General features: G+C 41.3%; 1 protein-coding gene across 3 annotated transcripts in view; it reads left to right on the top strand.

The window, feature by feature from the left end:
- Positions 1 to 16,073, top strand: part of RASEF (RAS and EF-hand domain containing) — an 86,277-nt gene that overhangs the window by 32,768 nt on the left and 37,436 nt on the right. For all 3 annotated transcript variants that reach the window (XM_086416742.1, XM_086416741.1, XM_086416743.1), the window contains exons 2-5: positions 1,598 to 1,744; positions 4,732 to 4,822; positions 9,786 to 9,881; positions 15,187 to 15,264. In XM_086416742.1, coding sequence (XP_086272868.1) covers positions 1,598 to 1,744; positions 4,732 to 4,822; positions 9,786 to 9,881; positions 15,187 to 15,264 — 412 coding nt within the window. The remainder of the gene's footprint in view (positions 1 to 1,597; positions 1,745 to 4,731; positions 4,823 to 9,785; positions 9,882 to 15,186; positions 15,265 to 16,073) is intronic.

Below are 16,073 nucleotides of genomic sequence, written 5' to 3'. Positions count from 1 at the left end.
CTACCATACATCAACATGAATCAGCCATAGGTATACATATGTCCCCTCCCTTTTGAACATCCTTCCCCATCCCACCCCTCTAGGTTGTCACAGAGCACCGTCTTAATGGCCATCCTTCACAGGCAGGTTCCTATTAACAAGAAAGTTTTAATGCTTTGTATACCACTGGTAGTCAGTAAAGAAGTTAGTGATCCATTAAAGTACGGGACAATCTAAAAGTAGACTTTTTTTTTTTGCTGCCCTTTAATATAAGGCTCACTACTGTGGGCAGTGTTTGTACTCAGCTCTGATAGGAATGAGTACCTCGTATCACCAAATAAATTGACATATTCCTGCAGATTTATTAATAATACTTCACATGAGCCATTCTTTTGAATCATAATTGGCCTCTACACACATCAAGCAGTTTATTTTTAAGAGCAAACCCTGGGAGAGTTTATAGCTACATGGACACACCTCAGGGCCATGCTTAACTAAGCTTCGGGTTAATATATACCTGACACTTTGCAGTGTTTCATAGTTATTGGAACGAGTTTGAATCCCATTTCTTCTGCCAAGTTTCAGATGTTTGACACCACTAGGAAGCAATATAATGTAATGGTTGGCCATGTGATCTGTAGTATCAAATTGAGTTTGAATCCCAACTCCACCATTCAATCAGTATATGACCTTGGAAACTTTCACTGTTTGCTATGGTTGCCTAGGTATTTCTGATAGCAAATATTTCTGACTGGGTGGCCTAAACAAGAGAGATTTATTTTCTCACAATTCTGAAGGCTAGAAGTTTAAGATCAAGGTATTGGAGGGTTGGAGGTGAGAGCCTCTCCCCTTGGCTTGTCACTGGCCATCTAACCATGTCTTCACATGGTCTTCCCTTGGTATTACTCAGCATGTGAGCTCCCATACTTGGGTCAAGGACACCACTAGCCTCACTGACTCAGTCCTTTGTCCCCTAGCAGGTCAGCTGCCCAGTCTTGCCAGTTTTTCTTTTGAAATGACCCCAAAATATTTGGCTTTTACAAACAATAACAGGTATGAGGATTGTCACATAATAATAAATGAAATAATTTTTAACTGACTATAAAATGATAGGTATATGTACTTTTATGATCATAAAGTCTGAAATACATCTTATAGGGGTTGGTAGAACATGTTATAAGTAATTAACTGGTTGCCTAATTTTTTTCTATAAATCTATGTGTGAAAGAAAGGAAATAGCCAGCAGTGACAAAAAATATCCTTCCCTATCAGACCTGCCCTGTGAAGAAGGCCTCGATCTTCTAATATTAAATCACCACTTTGTACACATTATACACCTTTTATAATCATATTGTACAACCTAAATATATACAATTTTTATTTGTCAATCATAATAAAGCTGGGAAAAAATGAAGTTGCTGTTCACTGTTAAAAAATAATAATAATATGTAGAATAATGTATTAGCATCTCTGACTTCTGTTTTCCCTCTATTCTGGTCATTTTGTTTTTACATTTTTCTTCCTTGGTTCTTATATATCTCTTTCCGAGACATATTCTGAAATTTGAATTTTTGTATTTGGTTTTATTTAATTTTTAATTTAATTTTTTTTTGGACAGAAAAGAGCAAGTCAGTACCTTGTATCAAAACATCAACCTCGTGGAGCCAAGACTCATTCAACCATATGAACATGTTATAAAGAACTTTATCCGTGAGATCAAACTTCAGAGCACAGAAATGGAAAACCTCGCCATTGCAGTGAAGAGGTATTAAAGTCTTTCCTCTCTCCATGGCAGAAGGGGTCCTTTAAGTGGCTCTCTGACTGAGTGGCACAAAAATGAAACATATTATGTTATGATATGGGGGGACTGCCCAAACCTGAGGAATCTGGAGCCTTCTGAACTAAGCCAGCATGAGGGAAGCTGAGTCTGGCAGTACTTTGTAGCATCAGCCAGCAGTCCATCAGCATGTCCCCATGATCCTATCGTATAAACCTTTCAAGGGCTGTGATCCATACAGAACTGTTGAAAGAGTTTCATTATCTTATATCCAGCCACTTGAAACCTACAGGAAACTTTTCATCCAGAGAGAGGCAGGCAGAGCCTGTCTCTCATTTGAAGCCTGACCTTGTCACTAACAGGAGAGTGACTCTGGGTGGGTTACTTACTCTACCTGAGTCTCAGGTTCTGCATCTGCAAAGTGAGGCTATAAATTTTCACATCCTCAGGGTGTGGAGACTTCATGGGTGAGTCATGGGTGATGCCCTTGGCACTGGCCTTACCACATGGCGAGTGCTCAGCAGTGCTCCTTTCCCTCTCTCTAGCCCTCCTCACCAGCTTAAACTGAAAGTCTGAAAACCTCTAGCCCCTGACTCTCATCAGACAGTTTATGAAAGCCACAGCTGGCTCACACAGACTTTGTTAATGGTTTTAACAGCAATGCAGTGCCAAAGAAAAATTTATATTTGCAATATAATTTATATGTTACAGTCCAAACATCAGCGAAAACACACTCACTCCCTGTATATACATGTACCCACACAGATACATGGGACACACATAGATATACACACATTCACACAGGTGGCCTGTAAGGATAGTCCTGTGTAAACCCATCAGGAAGAAAGAATGGCATTCTGTCCCCTCTGTTCTCCTTCCCAGCCAGGCTGCTCTCCGCTGTAGAGGGAGTAGAACTCTTGGGGCATCTCTCCCCTCTACTTCTGTGCGTGGGATCTGGTCTAAGCACAAGGCCTCTTAAAGGCCGCTTCTCTGAGCTGACAGAAACCTCACTGAGGTGTTTAGGTGACTCCTGTAAACATTCTCTTACCTTCTTGACTAAGGACCATCCGTCTTCATGTGTTTTGGGTTGGGGGAGGGCCTCAGTCTTTTCACTCCACCCTTGCGTCTGAAGAAGGGATTCCCAGTGTCCTAGTAGGAGTCCTGGACTAAGGTTAAAGTGGGCATTCCCAACATGCTGGACACATTACTGGGAGTTGAGTCTTTCTGCCATGGGGTCGAAAAGAGTTGGACACAACTGAGCGACTAAACTGACTGACTGACCAAGTCTTATGGGGCAAACAGTGTGTCTTTATAGACTACCCTGATTTAACCCTCCAAAAAAAAAAAATGAAAGAAAAAAAGAGTTGTTCAGAAGTGAAGAAGGCAAAGAGGACACATTCAGGAGCAGTCCTGAGTGCCCAGATGTCTGGCACTGGGTGGCTGAGGAAAATGAACATGTAAAGGGAGAAACAAATGTGTGGCTTAGCTACGTACAGTCCCAGAGCTGACCAATAAAACCTGAAAGTCTCTGTGGAGATACATGGTGCCTGCATTTGAAATAGCAAGTGTTTGTAAACAGACTAAAACTAGATGACAGTCCAGAGTTGGTTAACATAACCTCAGCGGGCTGTAAGGTGAGGAGGAAGTTAACGGGAGCAGAAAACAGTTATAAGTCACCCAGAATTTTACTTTGGGGTCTTCCCTCCACCCATCAATGCTTGTTTGGAACCTTATGTAGAAATTAAACTAACGAGTAAATTGTATGAGAGGGAGTAAATGAATTAGAAGCAGGTAGGATGGTGTGGTGGAGAAGGCAATGGCAAGCCACTCCAGTACTCTTGCCTAGAAAATCCCATGGGTGGAGGAGCCTGGTAAGCTGCAGTCCATGGGGTCGCTACGAGTCAGACTCGACTGAGCGACTTCACTTTCACTTTTCACTTTCATGCAACGGAGAAGGAAATGGCAACCCACTCCAGTGTTCTTGCCTGGAGAATCCCAGGGACGGCAGAGACGGGTGGGCTGCCGTCTATGGGGTCGCACAGAGTCAGACACGACTGAAGTGACTTAGCAGCAGCAGCAGCAGGATGGTGTGGTGGAAGCCATTAGACTGGAAGACGAAGGCCTTCTACTGAATCCTGTTTCTCCTTTTATCAACACCATATCATTGGGGCAAGTAAATTGACTCTAAGTCTCATGGTGGCTGCTTTCAAGTCACAATCTAGTTGAGTAGGCAAGACATATGCATGTGAAAATTTAGATAATTGGACATCGAGCTGAGATTGAACCAAAAATTTTTAGGGCTTAATCTGAAGCCTCAATTATTGTAAAGTGACAGATGTCTTCTTACTAGACAATTATTAAATAAAACTATCTGAACATCATCTCAAAGAAATTGTCCTGTTTCTAACTTTTGGCAATTCAGTATGCTCTGCCCCCATAGAAATATGATTTATTGATTATATTCATAAAAGAAACAGGAATTTTCTAAAGGGCAACAATATCTACATTGCAAAACTTTAGGAAACTGACTAGAAATAATTTTTCAGATCTTTTTTCCTGTTTAACTGTAGCATATAGCATTGTGTGTTTCATGTAATAAAATTTCAGAATTGTGTCTATCCATGGAGGGTTTTTTTTTTTTAATCCAGTGTTGTACCTCAGCAGCAAAAAAGATTTTCAGTGTTGTAGCTCAGCAGCAAAAAAACTTTTCAGAATTTACTGCGAGCTCTCAGTAATCTGGTATCTTTCTCTGTTCTTTGCTACAGTATAGTTTAATACCACTTAATCTATTCTGTTCCATTTATTTAATATCTAGTTTCAATGTCCCTTTACACCCAGCTGGTCAAATTGCCAATCTCACTTTATTATGTGGAAGGAATCTGTAAAATAGCTTGAAATAGCTGAGGTCAGAATTTTCTCTTCATGCTACAAGGCCAAGAGTATAATGAAAAGGTGTGTACCCTCTTGAATTTCAGAGCCCAGGACAAGGCAGCCATGCAGTTGAGTGAACTGGAAGAGGAAATGGATCAGAGGATTCAGGCTGCAGAACACAAGACACGGAAAGATGTGAGTTTGTGGGACTGGCCTGTTTATGCGATGAATCCTTGGACTACCTTTTGTGTACAGGGCACGGGGCATTCTCTGGGTTATGGCACATCCAGGTTGCCACAGGCACTCTCAACAAGGGCTTTGTTGGTGGTGGTTTTGAGGGGGATAGATTAGGGAAAAAGAGAGAGACAATAAGAAGTCAAATAAAGGGGCTAAGCTGCTTCAGACTTGGAGGTCAGGAGCCTCCTTGAAGAGGGGACAGGAGAGCTGAGGCCTAAAGGAGAAGGCTGAACCCGTCTTCATAGGGGAGGTTGGCTTCACCCTTAATACCACTGTCTCTCAGCCCATGGCCACTACTGCTTTAAATCTAGATTGCAAGGACTTCCCTGGGGTCCAGTGACTAAGGCTACAAGCTTCTAATACAGAGGGCCCAGGTTCGATCCCTGGTCAGGGAACTAGATCCCACATGCCGCAACTAAGATCCGGGGCAGTCAAATAAATAAATAATATAAATTAAATAAATCTAGATTACAATGAAGTTAAAACACTGTCACGGTGGGATATGCTTTTACTTACCAATACAGGAACTCTCATAGTTGGAAGTTAGGTGTTAACCTTTAGTGACTTTCATAGGAGAAATAATTGTCTTTCTTCCTTATAAAATATATTTGAGTGATTAATGTTTACTGCAAACAGAAAAGAGACATATTTCTTTGAGTAGCTAATGTTAGGTTGAACGTTCTCTTTTTTCTGTTCATTTTTCCCCATTAACTCTGAGAAGGAGAAAATTGAGTGAGAAGGGCCCGGGTATTGGCCTCTGATAGACCTGCAATAGAGGAGACCTGGGTTCGATTCCTAAGCTGGGAAGATCCCCTGGAGGAATGCATGGCAACCCACTCCAGTATTCTTGCCTGGAGAATCCCATGGACAGAGGAGCCTGGCAGGCTACAGTCCAGGGGTCACAAGAGTCAGACAGGACTTAGCAACTTAACTGCAGGCCTAAGTTTGCCTCCTGGCTCTGCCCCATCTCAGTTAAGTGGCACTGGAAAAATTACCTAGCCTCTGAGCCTTTGTTGTTTCAACTTTAGATAGGATAAGCCACCAACCTGCTTTAAGGAGGGTGGAGCCTGATGGTCTATATGCATGCCTAGCCTAGTGCTGAGGTGTGGTAGGGGCACCATGGCTGTTACCATTCTCCTCTTTCCCATTGCTCTGTATACCTTATGATCTTTCAGATTCTTCACTTTGCTTTGCTTTACCACATATATGCCTTCAGGTCTCTTTGTTCTCCTATCTCTTAATAACACATTTAATAACTGTTTGGATATCATGTAAATGGCTCAGAGTCCATGATCCAGGGTTAATGTAATGGTTATCTCATTCTTTTGTTAGCCCTTTATCTTTCTAGTCTAAAAACAATAACATCCTAATTTTTCTGCCTTTCCCCTCTCCAGCCATTTAATCTGCATTCATTCACTCATCGCACATATCAAGCACATGTTTTGTTCTGCGATAAATCTCTGCCTCATCCAGCTAAGCATTTCCCAAATTGGTTGTTGGTAATGGATACCCAGGCTTCCCACGTGGCACAGTGGTAAAGAATCCTCCTGCCAGTGCAGGAGACAGAGTGATGCTGGTTTGATCCCTGGGTGGGAAAGCTCCCCTGGAGTAGGAAATGGCAACCTGCTCCAGTATTCCTGTCTGGAAAATTCTATGGACAGAGGAGCTTGGTCGGCTATAGTCCATAGGGTCGCAAACAGTCAGACATGACTAAGCACAGACTAGCACACAGTGGATACCTGACCACAGACCATCTGTTATAACTTCATGTTTTGTTCATTATAACATCTTCCTCTCTTTCCTTGGCTCTGGTACAGGGGTGGTGCATACGTGGCATCCACAGCAGCGTTGCTGTGTTCCACAGAAATGGCATACACAGCCAGTGAGTCACTGCACAGACACAGTCTCTGAAAACCTCAGCACACGCTGCCAACAGAGCTCCTTTGACCGTGGGATGACACCTGTTTGTTAGTCTGTCCCAGTCTCCTAGTCTGTCTGGAATAACACTTCTAGGCTGATTGAAGACTTTCCGTAACTTACCTCTACTAAGCATGTCTCACCTGGCTCTCCACGGCTCATTGCTCTGCTTTCACTCCAGCTGTTTTCTTGGCCTTGATGACTCCTTTCCACTTTCCTAAATTTTGCAAAGCTCAGAGAAAGTCTTCCCTTCTCCCCAGTGCCCTGCCATAGTCCTCCAGCCACATTCACCTCCTCCTGACCTTGACTCCTCTTGCACAGGTAGTGTTTATCCCATTGTGTCAATTAGGGTTTTTTAAAAAAATATGCTTTAACAGCTTTATGGAGGTGTAATGGGCAGGCAATAAACTGTATATACTCAAGGAGTAGAATATGATGAGATTTATGTATATACTGAGGAACCACCATCACAGTCAAGGTAATGGTTACATTCACATACTGCTGGTTTCCATGCCCCTGTGTCATGCCTCCCTCTCGGCCCCTCCTTGTCAGAACCATTTGGTGTCTTCTCCAGTGAAGCATCTGTCAGAGTCTTTTGTTCATTTTTAAAACTCCGTTTGGTTGTCTTCTTTTTTCTTTTTTTATTTTCGCCATGCACAGGGCAAAATGTGTGGGTTCTTAAATCCCCAGCCAGGGATCAAATCTGTGCCCCTCGCAGTGGAAGCATGAAGTGCCAACCACTGGGAACCAGGGAAGTCCCTGGTTGTTTTCTTATTATTGAGTTTTAGGAGTTGTTTATATATTCTTATCTGTAAATATTTCCTCCCAGACTGTGACTTATCTTTACATTCTCCTAACAGTGTCTCTAAAAATGTAGACATTTTTGGGGTTTTTTTTTCAGTCCAGTTTGTCAGCTTTTTCTTTCATGTATCCTGCTTTTGATATTTAAGAAATCTTTGCCTACCCCAAGGTTGCAATGATTTTTCTCCCATGTTTCTTCTATGAGTTTTATTGTTTTAGGTTTCACATTTAGGATCCATTTCGCAAGGTATGGATCAAAGTTCATATTTTTTTGCATGTGCATATCTAATTGTTTCAGCCCATTTGTTGAAAATACTATCTGTTCTCAGTTGAACTGCCTTTGCACTTTGTCCAAAATCATTTTTATCTGTGTTTGGTTTATTTCTGGGCTTTCCATTCTGTTCCATGGGGTCGCAAAGAATTGGACACGACTCGTCGACTGAACAGCAATGGCAACAATGCTGGTATTGCATTGTCTTGATGACTGTTGCTTCATAAATAAGTCTTGAAATCAAATAAAATTAATTCTTCAGGTTTGTTCTTTTTCAAAGTTTCTATTTTAGGTCTTCAATTTCCATAGAATCAGGTTGTTGTTTGTTGTTTAGTCACTAAGTTGTGTCCAACTCTTTGCGACCCCACGGACCATAGCCTTCCAGGCTCCTCTGTCAATGGAATTCTCCAAGCAAGAATACTGGAGCAGGTTGACATTTCCTTCTCTAAGACTCAGGTTGTCAGTTTCTTAAAAAAAAAAAAAAAAAAAACTCTGCTGGGGTTCGGCTGGACTTCATTGCATCTATAGATCAATTGGAGGAGAATTGGCATCTTAATAACAATGAATGATCCACAAACTTGATATATTCTTTGTTTATTTAGGTCTTATTACACTCAGTTTTACATTATAAACTTAAAACTTTATTTGAATACAGAACACAGGATATAAAATTCCACAATATGTTAAGAGAAAAAGAAAATTAAGAGCTATTTAGGCTCATGAGAGCTACAGCCCCTGACCTCCAGGGGTGCCCTTTTGCCATTCTCTGCACCAGGAGCAATACATAAGAGAAGTACCAGCCTGTGAGCAGCACTTTGCATGGAAATTTGCAGTTGGTGTGATTTGTATTTAGATAAGGTATAGTAGTAGTGTTAGTCACTCAGCTGTATCCAGCTCTTTGTGACCCCCATGGACTGTAGCCCACCAGGCTCATCTATCCATGGGATTCTCCAGGCAAGAATACTGGAGTGGGTAGCCATGCCCTCCTCCAGAGGATCTTCCCAACCCAGGGATCAAACCCGGGTCTCCTGCATTGCATGTGGATTATTTACCATCTGAGCCACCAGGGAAGCCCAGGGAGACTCTTGGAAAAACAGTGAACACACCAGGTCTTCCTGAGTCCTGATAACATGATGGGACTCGGGCAAGTGATGGGGCCCTTGGCTGAGCCAGAGTTTTTCATTAAACATAGCAGTATTTAATTAGCTACTTAATCAATGTGCTACAGCCCTCTATCACAATCAAGTAGTGGCCTTAGAGGTGTCACCCCAGATAATGTGTGTATATAGGTTATAGGATTCCGCAGTTCCTTCACTCTTGTAGGTTTCCATTCTGGAAGTGCTGGGCATCTTAAGTTTGGTTACTTCCCTTATGCCTTCTCACCATCTCTGTGTAGAAGATTTGGGATCAGCCTTCAGTTCAGTTCAGTTCAGTTGCTCAGTCATGTCTGACTCTTTGCGACCCCATGGACTGCAGCACACCAGGCCTCCCTGTCCATCACCAACTCCCTGAGTTTATTCAAACTCATGTCCATTGAGTCAGTGATGCCATCCAACCATCTCATCCTCTGTTGTCCCCTTCTCCTCCAGCCTTCAATCTTTCCCAGCATCAGGGTCTTTTCCAATGAGTCTGCTCTTTGCATCAGGTAGCCACCATATTGGCGTTTCAGCTTCAACATCAGTCCTTCCAATGAACATTCAGGACTGATTTCCTTTAGGATGGACTGGTTGGATCTCCTTGCTGTCCAAGGGACTCTCAAGAGTCTTCTCCAACACCACAGTTCAAAAGCATCAATTCTTTGGCGCTCAGCTTTCTTTATAGTCCAGCTCTCTTGGTTAGACACAAAATGTTTCTCACCTCTAGTATTTTGAAGAGCCTATTTAAATCAACAAGTTGGTTTTGTTGTGTGTGTGTGTTGTTTTTTTTTTCCAGGAAAAACGCAAAGCTGAGGAAGCCCTCAGTGACCTCAGGCGTCAGTATGAAACAGAAGTGGGAGACCTGCAGGTGACGATAAAGAAACTCAAGAAGGTAGATATAGGGCAGCTCGACTGAGGGATAACTTCATTATCTCCGTGTGTCTAAATTTTTAGCAACTAAAAACATAGGGAATCATATTGAAGCTGTGGATGGATCAGATATCAGAATCAAATTGGACTCCTTGGCAAGAATTTTTTTAAAGGCCTCAATTTCTTTTTCTAAGGGCAGCATATCTTTTGCATAGATCTAATGGATATTTCTGATCCCTTGAACAGTTGTCCATCAAACCTCAGTTTTCTTTCCATGTCTTTACCAAGTGCCCTCGAGTCCCACGTATCTGGTGGACTGTCTTCTCATGACAGCAGCAACAGTCTTTCCTGGTCATGTAGTCCTTCACCCAGCTTACTACAGGTTACATGTATTCACTGGATATTTATTAAATGAAATGAATATTTCTCTTCTCTGTAGCAAGTTCCAGATCTAGAGGACCCCTGATCAGAGCACAGGGTGGGAGAGAATCTGTTGAAGTGAAAGCAAAGGTGTGATTGGTTTTGGCCTTTGTTCTATTTGTTTTCTAAAGATTAGGGTCCATTTTACTGTGTGGTTTGCTGGTAGGTGTTTAACAACAGGCTCTGGAGGAGTTCCCCTGTGGTCCAGTGGTTAGGACTCTGAGCTTCCCTTGCAGGGGTCGTGGGTTAAATCCCTGATGGGGGTAAGATCCCACATGCCACACCTGGCACAGCCTAAAAAGAAAAAGCAGGTTCTGGAAAGGGGAGGAAAGAAGGAGGATTTCTGATATTTGCCAATTTCCATAGTATAAATATTTCCACCATTACCAATTTCAAGCTGCCAAGTTGACATCACTGAATGCAGTTTGGGAAGAGATGCTTAAAATAAATAGGCTCTCACCTGCTGATATACATTGTCTCCAGCACAGTATTGGATTCACTTCCTGCATGTGGATTGTCTCTATAACTAATAGAAATATCTTAGCTAAAATGAAAATAGGTACTTAAAAAATAATTGTCCCTGCAAGTGGCACTGTGAATGTGGGCACATCACTTTGCTTCTCTGATCGGTCATACGATAACCTTTAATGCTCCTTTCAGTGCTCATACTGAATGAGATTAAGTGACAACTGTATTTTGTGGGTTATTGTAATTTAAACCTCTGACATATTAAGATTTCTCCCCAGCATTCTTCTTGGAAAAGTATTATCAATGTCAACCTTGTATGTGATTTCCAGAGGTCATTAGACCATAATACAATGCTTGTATTACAGAATTTGAATGGACCAATCCTTTGCTTTATGCTAGAGTCATAGATTCTCCTAGTCCCTGTCCTTACTTATTTCCATGTCATCCCAAATCATTATACTAAGATTATGTTTGCAAGAGGAGACACAGAGGGACTTCACTGGTGGTCCAGTGGTTAAGAATCTGTCTGCCATTGCAGGGGACACACGTTCAGTCCCTGGTCAGGGAACTAAGATCCCACATGCCATGGGGCAACTAAGCATGCAGGCTGCAGCTGCTGAGCCCAAGCACTCTGGAGCCTACCCACCACAACAAAGATACCACATGCACAGCTAAGACCTGACGCAGCCAAAAATAAATAAATAAATATTTTAATAAAAAAAGAGGAGACACAAGAATTTCTTGCCCTCATACAACATAATGATGAAGACCAAAAAGGCACTGAACAGTAAGAGTCAGGAGTGATGAGACCTGAGTCTTTATCGAGGCTGTGCCAATTCCTTCCTGTAACACCTGGGACAATTGGCTTCATGATTCTGATGGTTAGCTTCTCATCTGTAAAATGGGATTAATAATAAACTGTCCTGTCTAACCACAATAACTGACATTTTATTGACTGTGTAGCTTATTAACCCTCTTCTTCATTATTTAAGAAAATCGAATTCTCAAACTTTGTCTGAGGAAAGTATAAGTTTCCCACTTTTACAGCTGAGGACATTGAGTTCCAGGTTTAATAGCTTGTTCAAAGCCTAACCGCAACTGCCAGTGGAGAAGTAGCCCAGACGCCTGCATCTACCACCAGTGAGCAGGGCACTGGGCAGGGAGATGTAGGCTGTATCATCAGTGCTTAAAGTAAGGACTGGGCCTGAATGCCTGAGGGCAATCTGAGGAAGCTAATGTGAGGTAAGCAACCCGAACTGTGGGATCACCAGAGAGAGAAAAAAAAAAAAGAACTTTCCCGCAAAAGCTCTAATGTTCACCTGGCCCATTCACAAAAAAATGGATTGAACGAATACCAAAGGAGAGCTAGGTGGCTGCACACAAGCCCCTTCACCCCATCCTCCCAGAGGCAGGCATGTGACAGCCAGAGCCAGAAGGCAAGGGGCTGCTACAGTCTCGGCCCCAGAGATAGCATCTTCCACCAAACTGTGAGCATGCTTCCAGTAGCTAACCATGTCTTCATGGGATCCTGGATGGTTGACATCTGCCAGGAGGGTTGCAGCCTGAGATCAGCTCCCCAGAGGAGACACATGGCACAGCTGAGATGGTGCTCTCATAAAGCACCCTGAGTGGCTGGGACCAGGGAGGTGATTAAGATGCATGGTCCCCCAGGACAGTGTGCTCGCCAAGCACCTGGTCACCTGAATTGCTCAGAGCTGGGAAGGGTGCAAAATGCACACCAATCCATGTCTATGCCCTTGCAGAGTACACAAGAACCTGACAGACTTAGACCTGGGAAATGTATGAAATGTAGGGCCCACTTCAGACAGTGCCCTTGCAGAGCACCCTGGAGCCTGAGCAGTGTAGACCCGGGAAGCACATGCTGCCTTGAGCTGTGGCAGACCCAGGCAGAACACTCTCTGACATAAATCACAGCAGGGTCCTCTAGTCCATACACTGCAAGCACTCCCCACACACACACCAGCAATATTTGTTTGCAGTGTCCCTCCCTCCCCACAACACAACTGAACAAGTGAGCCTAAATAAGTGACCCCTTTTACCCCCTTGTGTCAGGGCAGAAATTGGACACTGAAGAGACTTGCAAACAGAGGAAGGCAAAATAAACAAACAAGAGGGAACTGCTCCAGAAGTGACAGGTGCAACAGATTAAACCCTGTAGTTAACATTGACTATGCATTGGAGGGGGCCTATAGACCTTGAGAACAAATAAAGGCTGGAACAAGGAACTATCTTAAACTGAACTGACCCCACACTGCCCATAATAGATTAAGGAAACAATTCCATTCACCATTGCAATGAAAAGAATAAAATACTTAGGAATATATCTACCTAAAGAAACAAAAGACCTATATATATAAAACTATAAAACACTGGTGAAATCAAAGAGGACACAAATAGATGGAGAACATACCATGTTCATGGATTGGAAGAATCAATATAGTGAAAATGAGTATATTACCCAAAGCAATCTATATATTCAATGCAATCCCTATCAAGCTACCAATGGTATTTTTCACAGAACTAGAACAAATAATTTCACAATTTGTATTTAAACACAAAAAATTTGTGTTTTTTTGAATAGCAAAAGCAATCTTAAAAAGAAGAATGGCACTGGAGGAATCAACCTGCCTGACTTCAAAGTTACTACAAAGCTACAGTCATCAAGATAGTATGGTACTGGCACAAAGACAGAAATACAGATCAATGGAACAAAATAGAAAGCCCAGAGATAAATCCACAAACCTATGGACACCTTTGTTTTTGACAAAAGAGGCAAGAATATACAATGGAGAAAAGACAATCTCTTTAACAAGTGGTGCTGGGAAAACTGGTTAACCACTTGTAAAAGAGTGAAACTAGAACACTTCCTAATACCATACACAAAAATAAACTAAAAATGGATTAAAGATCTAAATGTAAGACCAGAAACTATAAAACTCCTAGAGGAAAACAGGCAGAACACTCTCTGACATAAATCACAGCAGGATCCTCTAGGACCCACCTCCCAGAGTATTGGAAATAAAAGCAAAAATAAACAAATGGGACCTAATTAAACTTAAAAGCTTTTGCACAACAAAGGAAACTATAAGCAAGGTGAAAAGACAGCCTTCAGAATGGGAGAAAATAATAGCAAATGAAACAACTGACAGAGAATTAATCTCAAAAATATACAAGCAGCTCATGCAGCTCAATACAAGAAAAATAAACAACCCAATCAAAAAAATGGGCCAAAGAACTAAACAGACATTTCTCCAAAGAAGACATACAGATGGCTAACAAACACATGAAAAGATGCTCAACATCACTCATTATCATAGAAATGCAAATCAAAACCACAATGAGGTACCATCTCACGCTAATCAGAATGGCTGCTATCAAAAAGTCTACAAGCAATAAATGCTGGAGAGGGTGTTGAGAAAAGGGAACCCTCTTACACTGTTGGTGGGAATGCAAACTAGTACAGCCACTATGGAGAACAGTGTGGAGATTCCTTAAAAAATGAAATAGAACTGCCATATGACCCAGCAATCCCACTGCTGGGCATACACACCAAAGAAACCAGAGTTGAAAGAGACACGTGTACCCCAATGTTCATCACAGCACTGTTTACAATAGCTAGGACATGGAAGCAACCTAGATGTCCATCGGCAGATAAATGGATAAAACAGTTGTGGTACATATACACAATGAAATATTACTCAGCTATTAAAAAAACGCGTTTGAGTCATTTCTAATGAGGTGGATGAAACTGGAGCCTCTTATACAGAGTAAAGTAAGTCAGAAAGAAAAACACCAATACAGTATATTATCGCATATATATGGAATTTAGAAAGATGGTAACGATGACCTTATATGCGAGACAGCAAAAAAAGAGACATAGATATAAAGAACAGAGTTTTAGACTCTGGGAGAAGGCGAGTGTGTGATGATTTGAGAAAATAGCATTGAAACACGTATATTACCATATGTGAAATAGATGACCAGTCCAAGTTCGATGCATGAAACAGGGCACTCAAAGCCGGTGCACTGGGACAACCCAGAGGGATGGGATGGGGAGGGAGGTGGGAGGGGGGTTTGTAACAGGGGGACACATGTACACCCATGGCTGATTCATGTCAATGTATGGCAAAAACTACCATAATATTATAAAGTAATTAGCCTCCAATTAAAATAAATAAATTTTTTAAAAGTACGACTTGGAAAAAATAAATAAACCTGCATTTCAAAGATTTTAATTATTTAAAGCAAAATTTCAAATTCTTATGGATTACATCTAATTTAATGATTTATGTGGTTGTATAATGTTCAAAATTGAAGACGTTTAGAATTCCCAGATCTGAATGTGAATATATTCCTAAATTTAGTGGAACCAACTAAAAGTGAATTTGTAAATGTTCAACTTTTACTTGCTCTTTCAGCTAGAAGAACAATCAAAACACATAAGTCAGAAACAAGATGTGGCTGCATTAAAGAAACAAATTTATGATTTATCAATGGTAAGAATTACCTTTTCATTCTCAGTAATGTATTTCCTGTTAGACTACTGTTTCTTAAATAAAATCATGCTATGATTTCAGTGTTCCAGGAATAAAAACTTAAAGAAAAATTAATACTACAGTTAGAGAGTCTTTGAAATACCTCTGACTAAAGGTGTTACATTTTTGGCAGACTTTTCCCTCAGTCTGTTACCTAATACCTATTGTAAATGCTTTTATTTTTCACTCAGAGCAATGATTATGTGACCTTTAAACATTTATTAGTTAACCCCTGCATTCATATAACATCAACTCAGATCTGCTTCCCTAGCTTTGTAAGATGAGGTCTTATTGCCCTATCCTTCCTCTTGCTGTCCCTTTCCATCTTCTGCTGACAATATCTCTAGTATTTCTGTTCCCAGAATTGATAATATCTATATCTGTTTCATCATCATTATTTTCTTTAGTTTCTAGGTTGACTCAAACACTGAAAGCCAATAATGAATATTTCCTTTATTATGAATCTAAATATTCTCCCCTGCAGAGCCAAGAAGTGAGCATGAATGAGCTAGAATTGCATTTATTTCTCTCCACTTATTATCCCTGTGTCACTCAAAAAGAGAAGGTCCCCCAGCTTTGTGGTTAGGATCCATTTATGCACTACCAGTTCCAGATTTTGCTACCTCTTAGTTGGTTTTATGCTTGAATCATGACTTTAAAGAGTTGCTTACTTCTCTTGGATTCTCTTGGTGGGGTTTTTGGTTACTTATAAAAAGAAACTCTGCCATCTTCATATCCCTGATACCTTGCAATTTCTATCTATTCTTTGC

Source organism: Bos grunniens, chromosome 8 (assembly GCF_055505025.1).
Source record: "Bos grunniens cultivar Pamir isolate PY7600 chromosome 8, Bosgru_T2T1.0, whole genome shotgun sequence".
Taxonomy (NCBI): domain Eukaryota; kingdom Metazoa; phylum Chordata; class Mammalia; order Artiodactyla; family Bovidae; genus Bos; species Bos grunniens.
The sequence above is the reverse complement of the archived record's forward strand: the minus strand, read 5'-3'. Positions and strand labels throughout refer to the sequence as shown.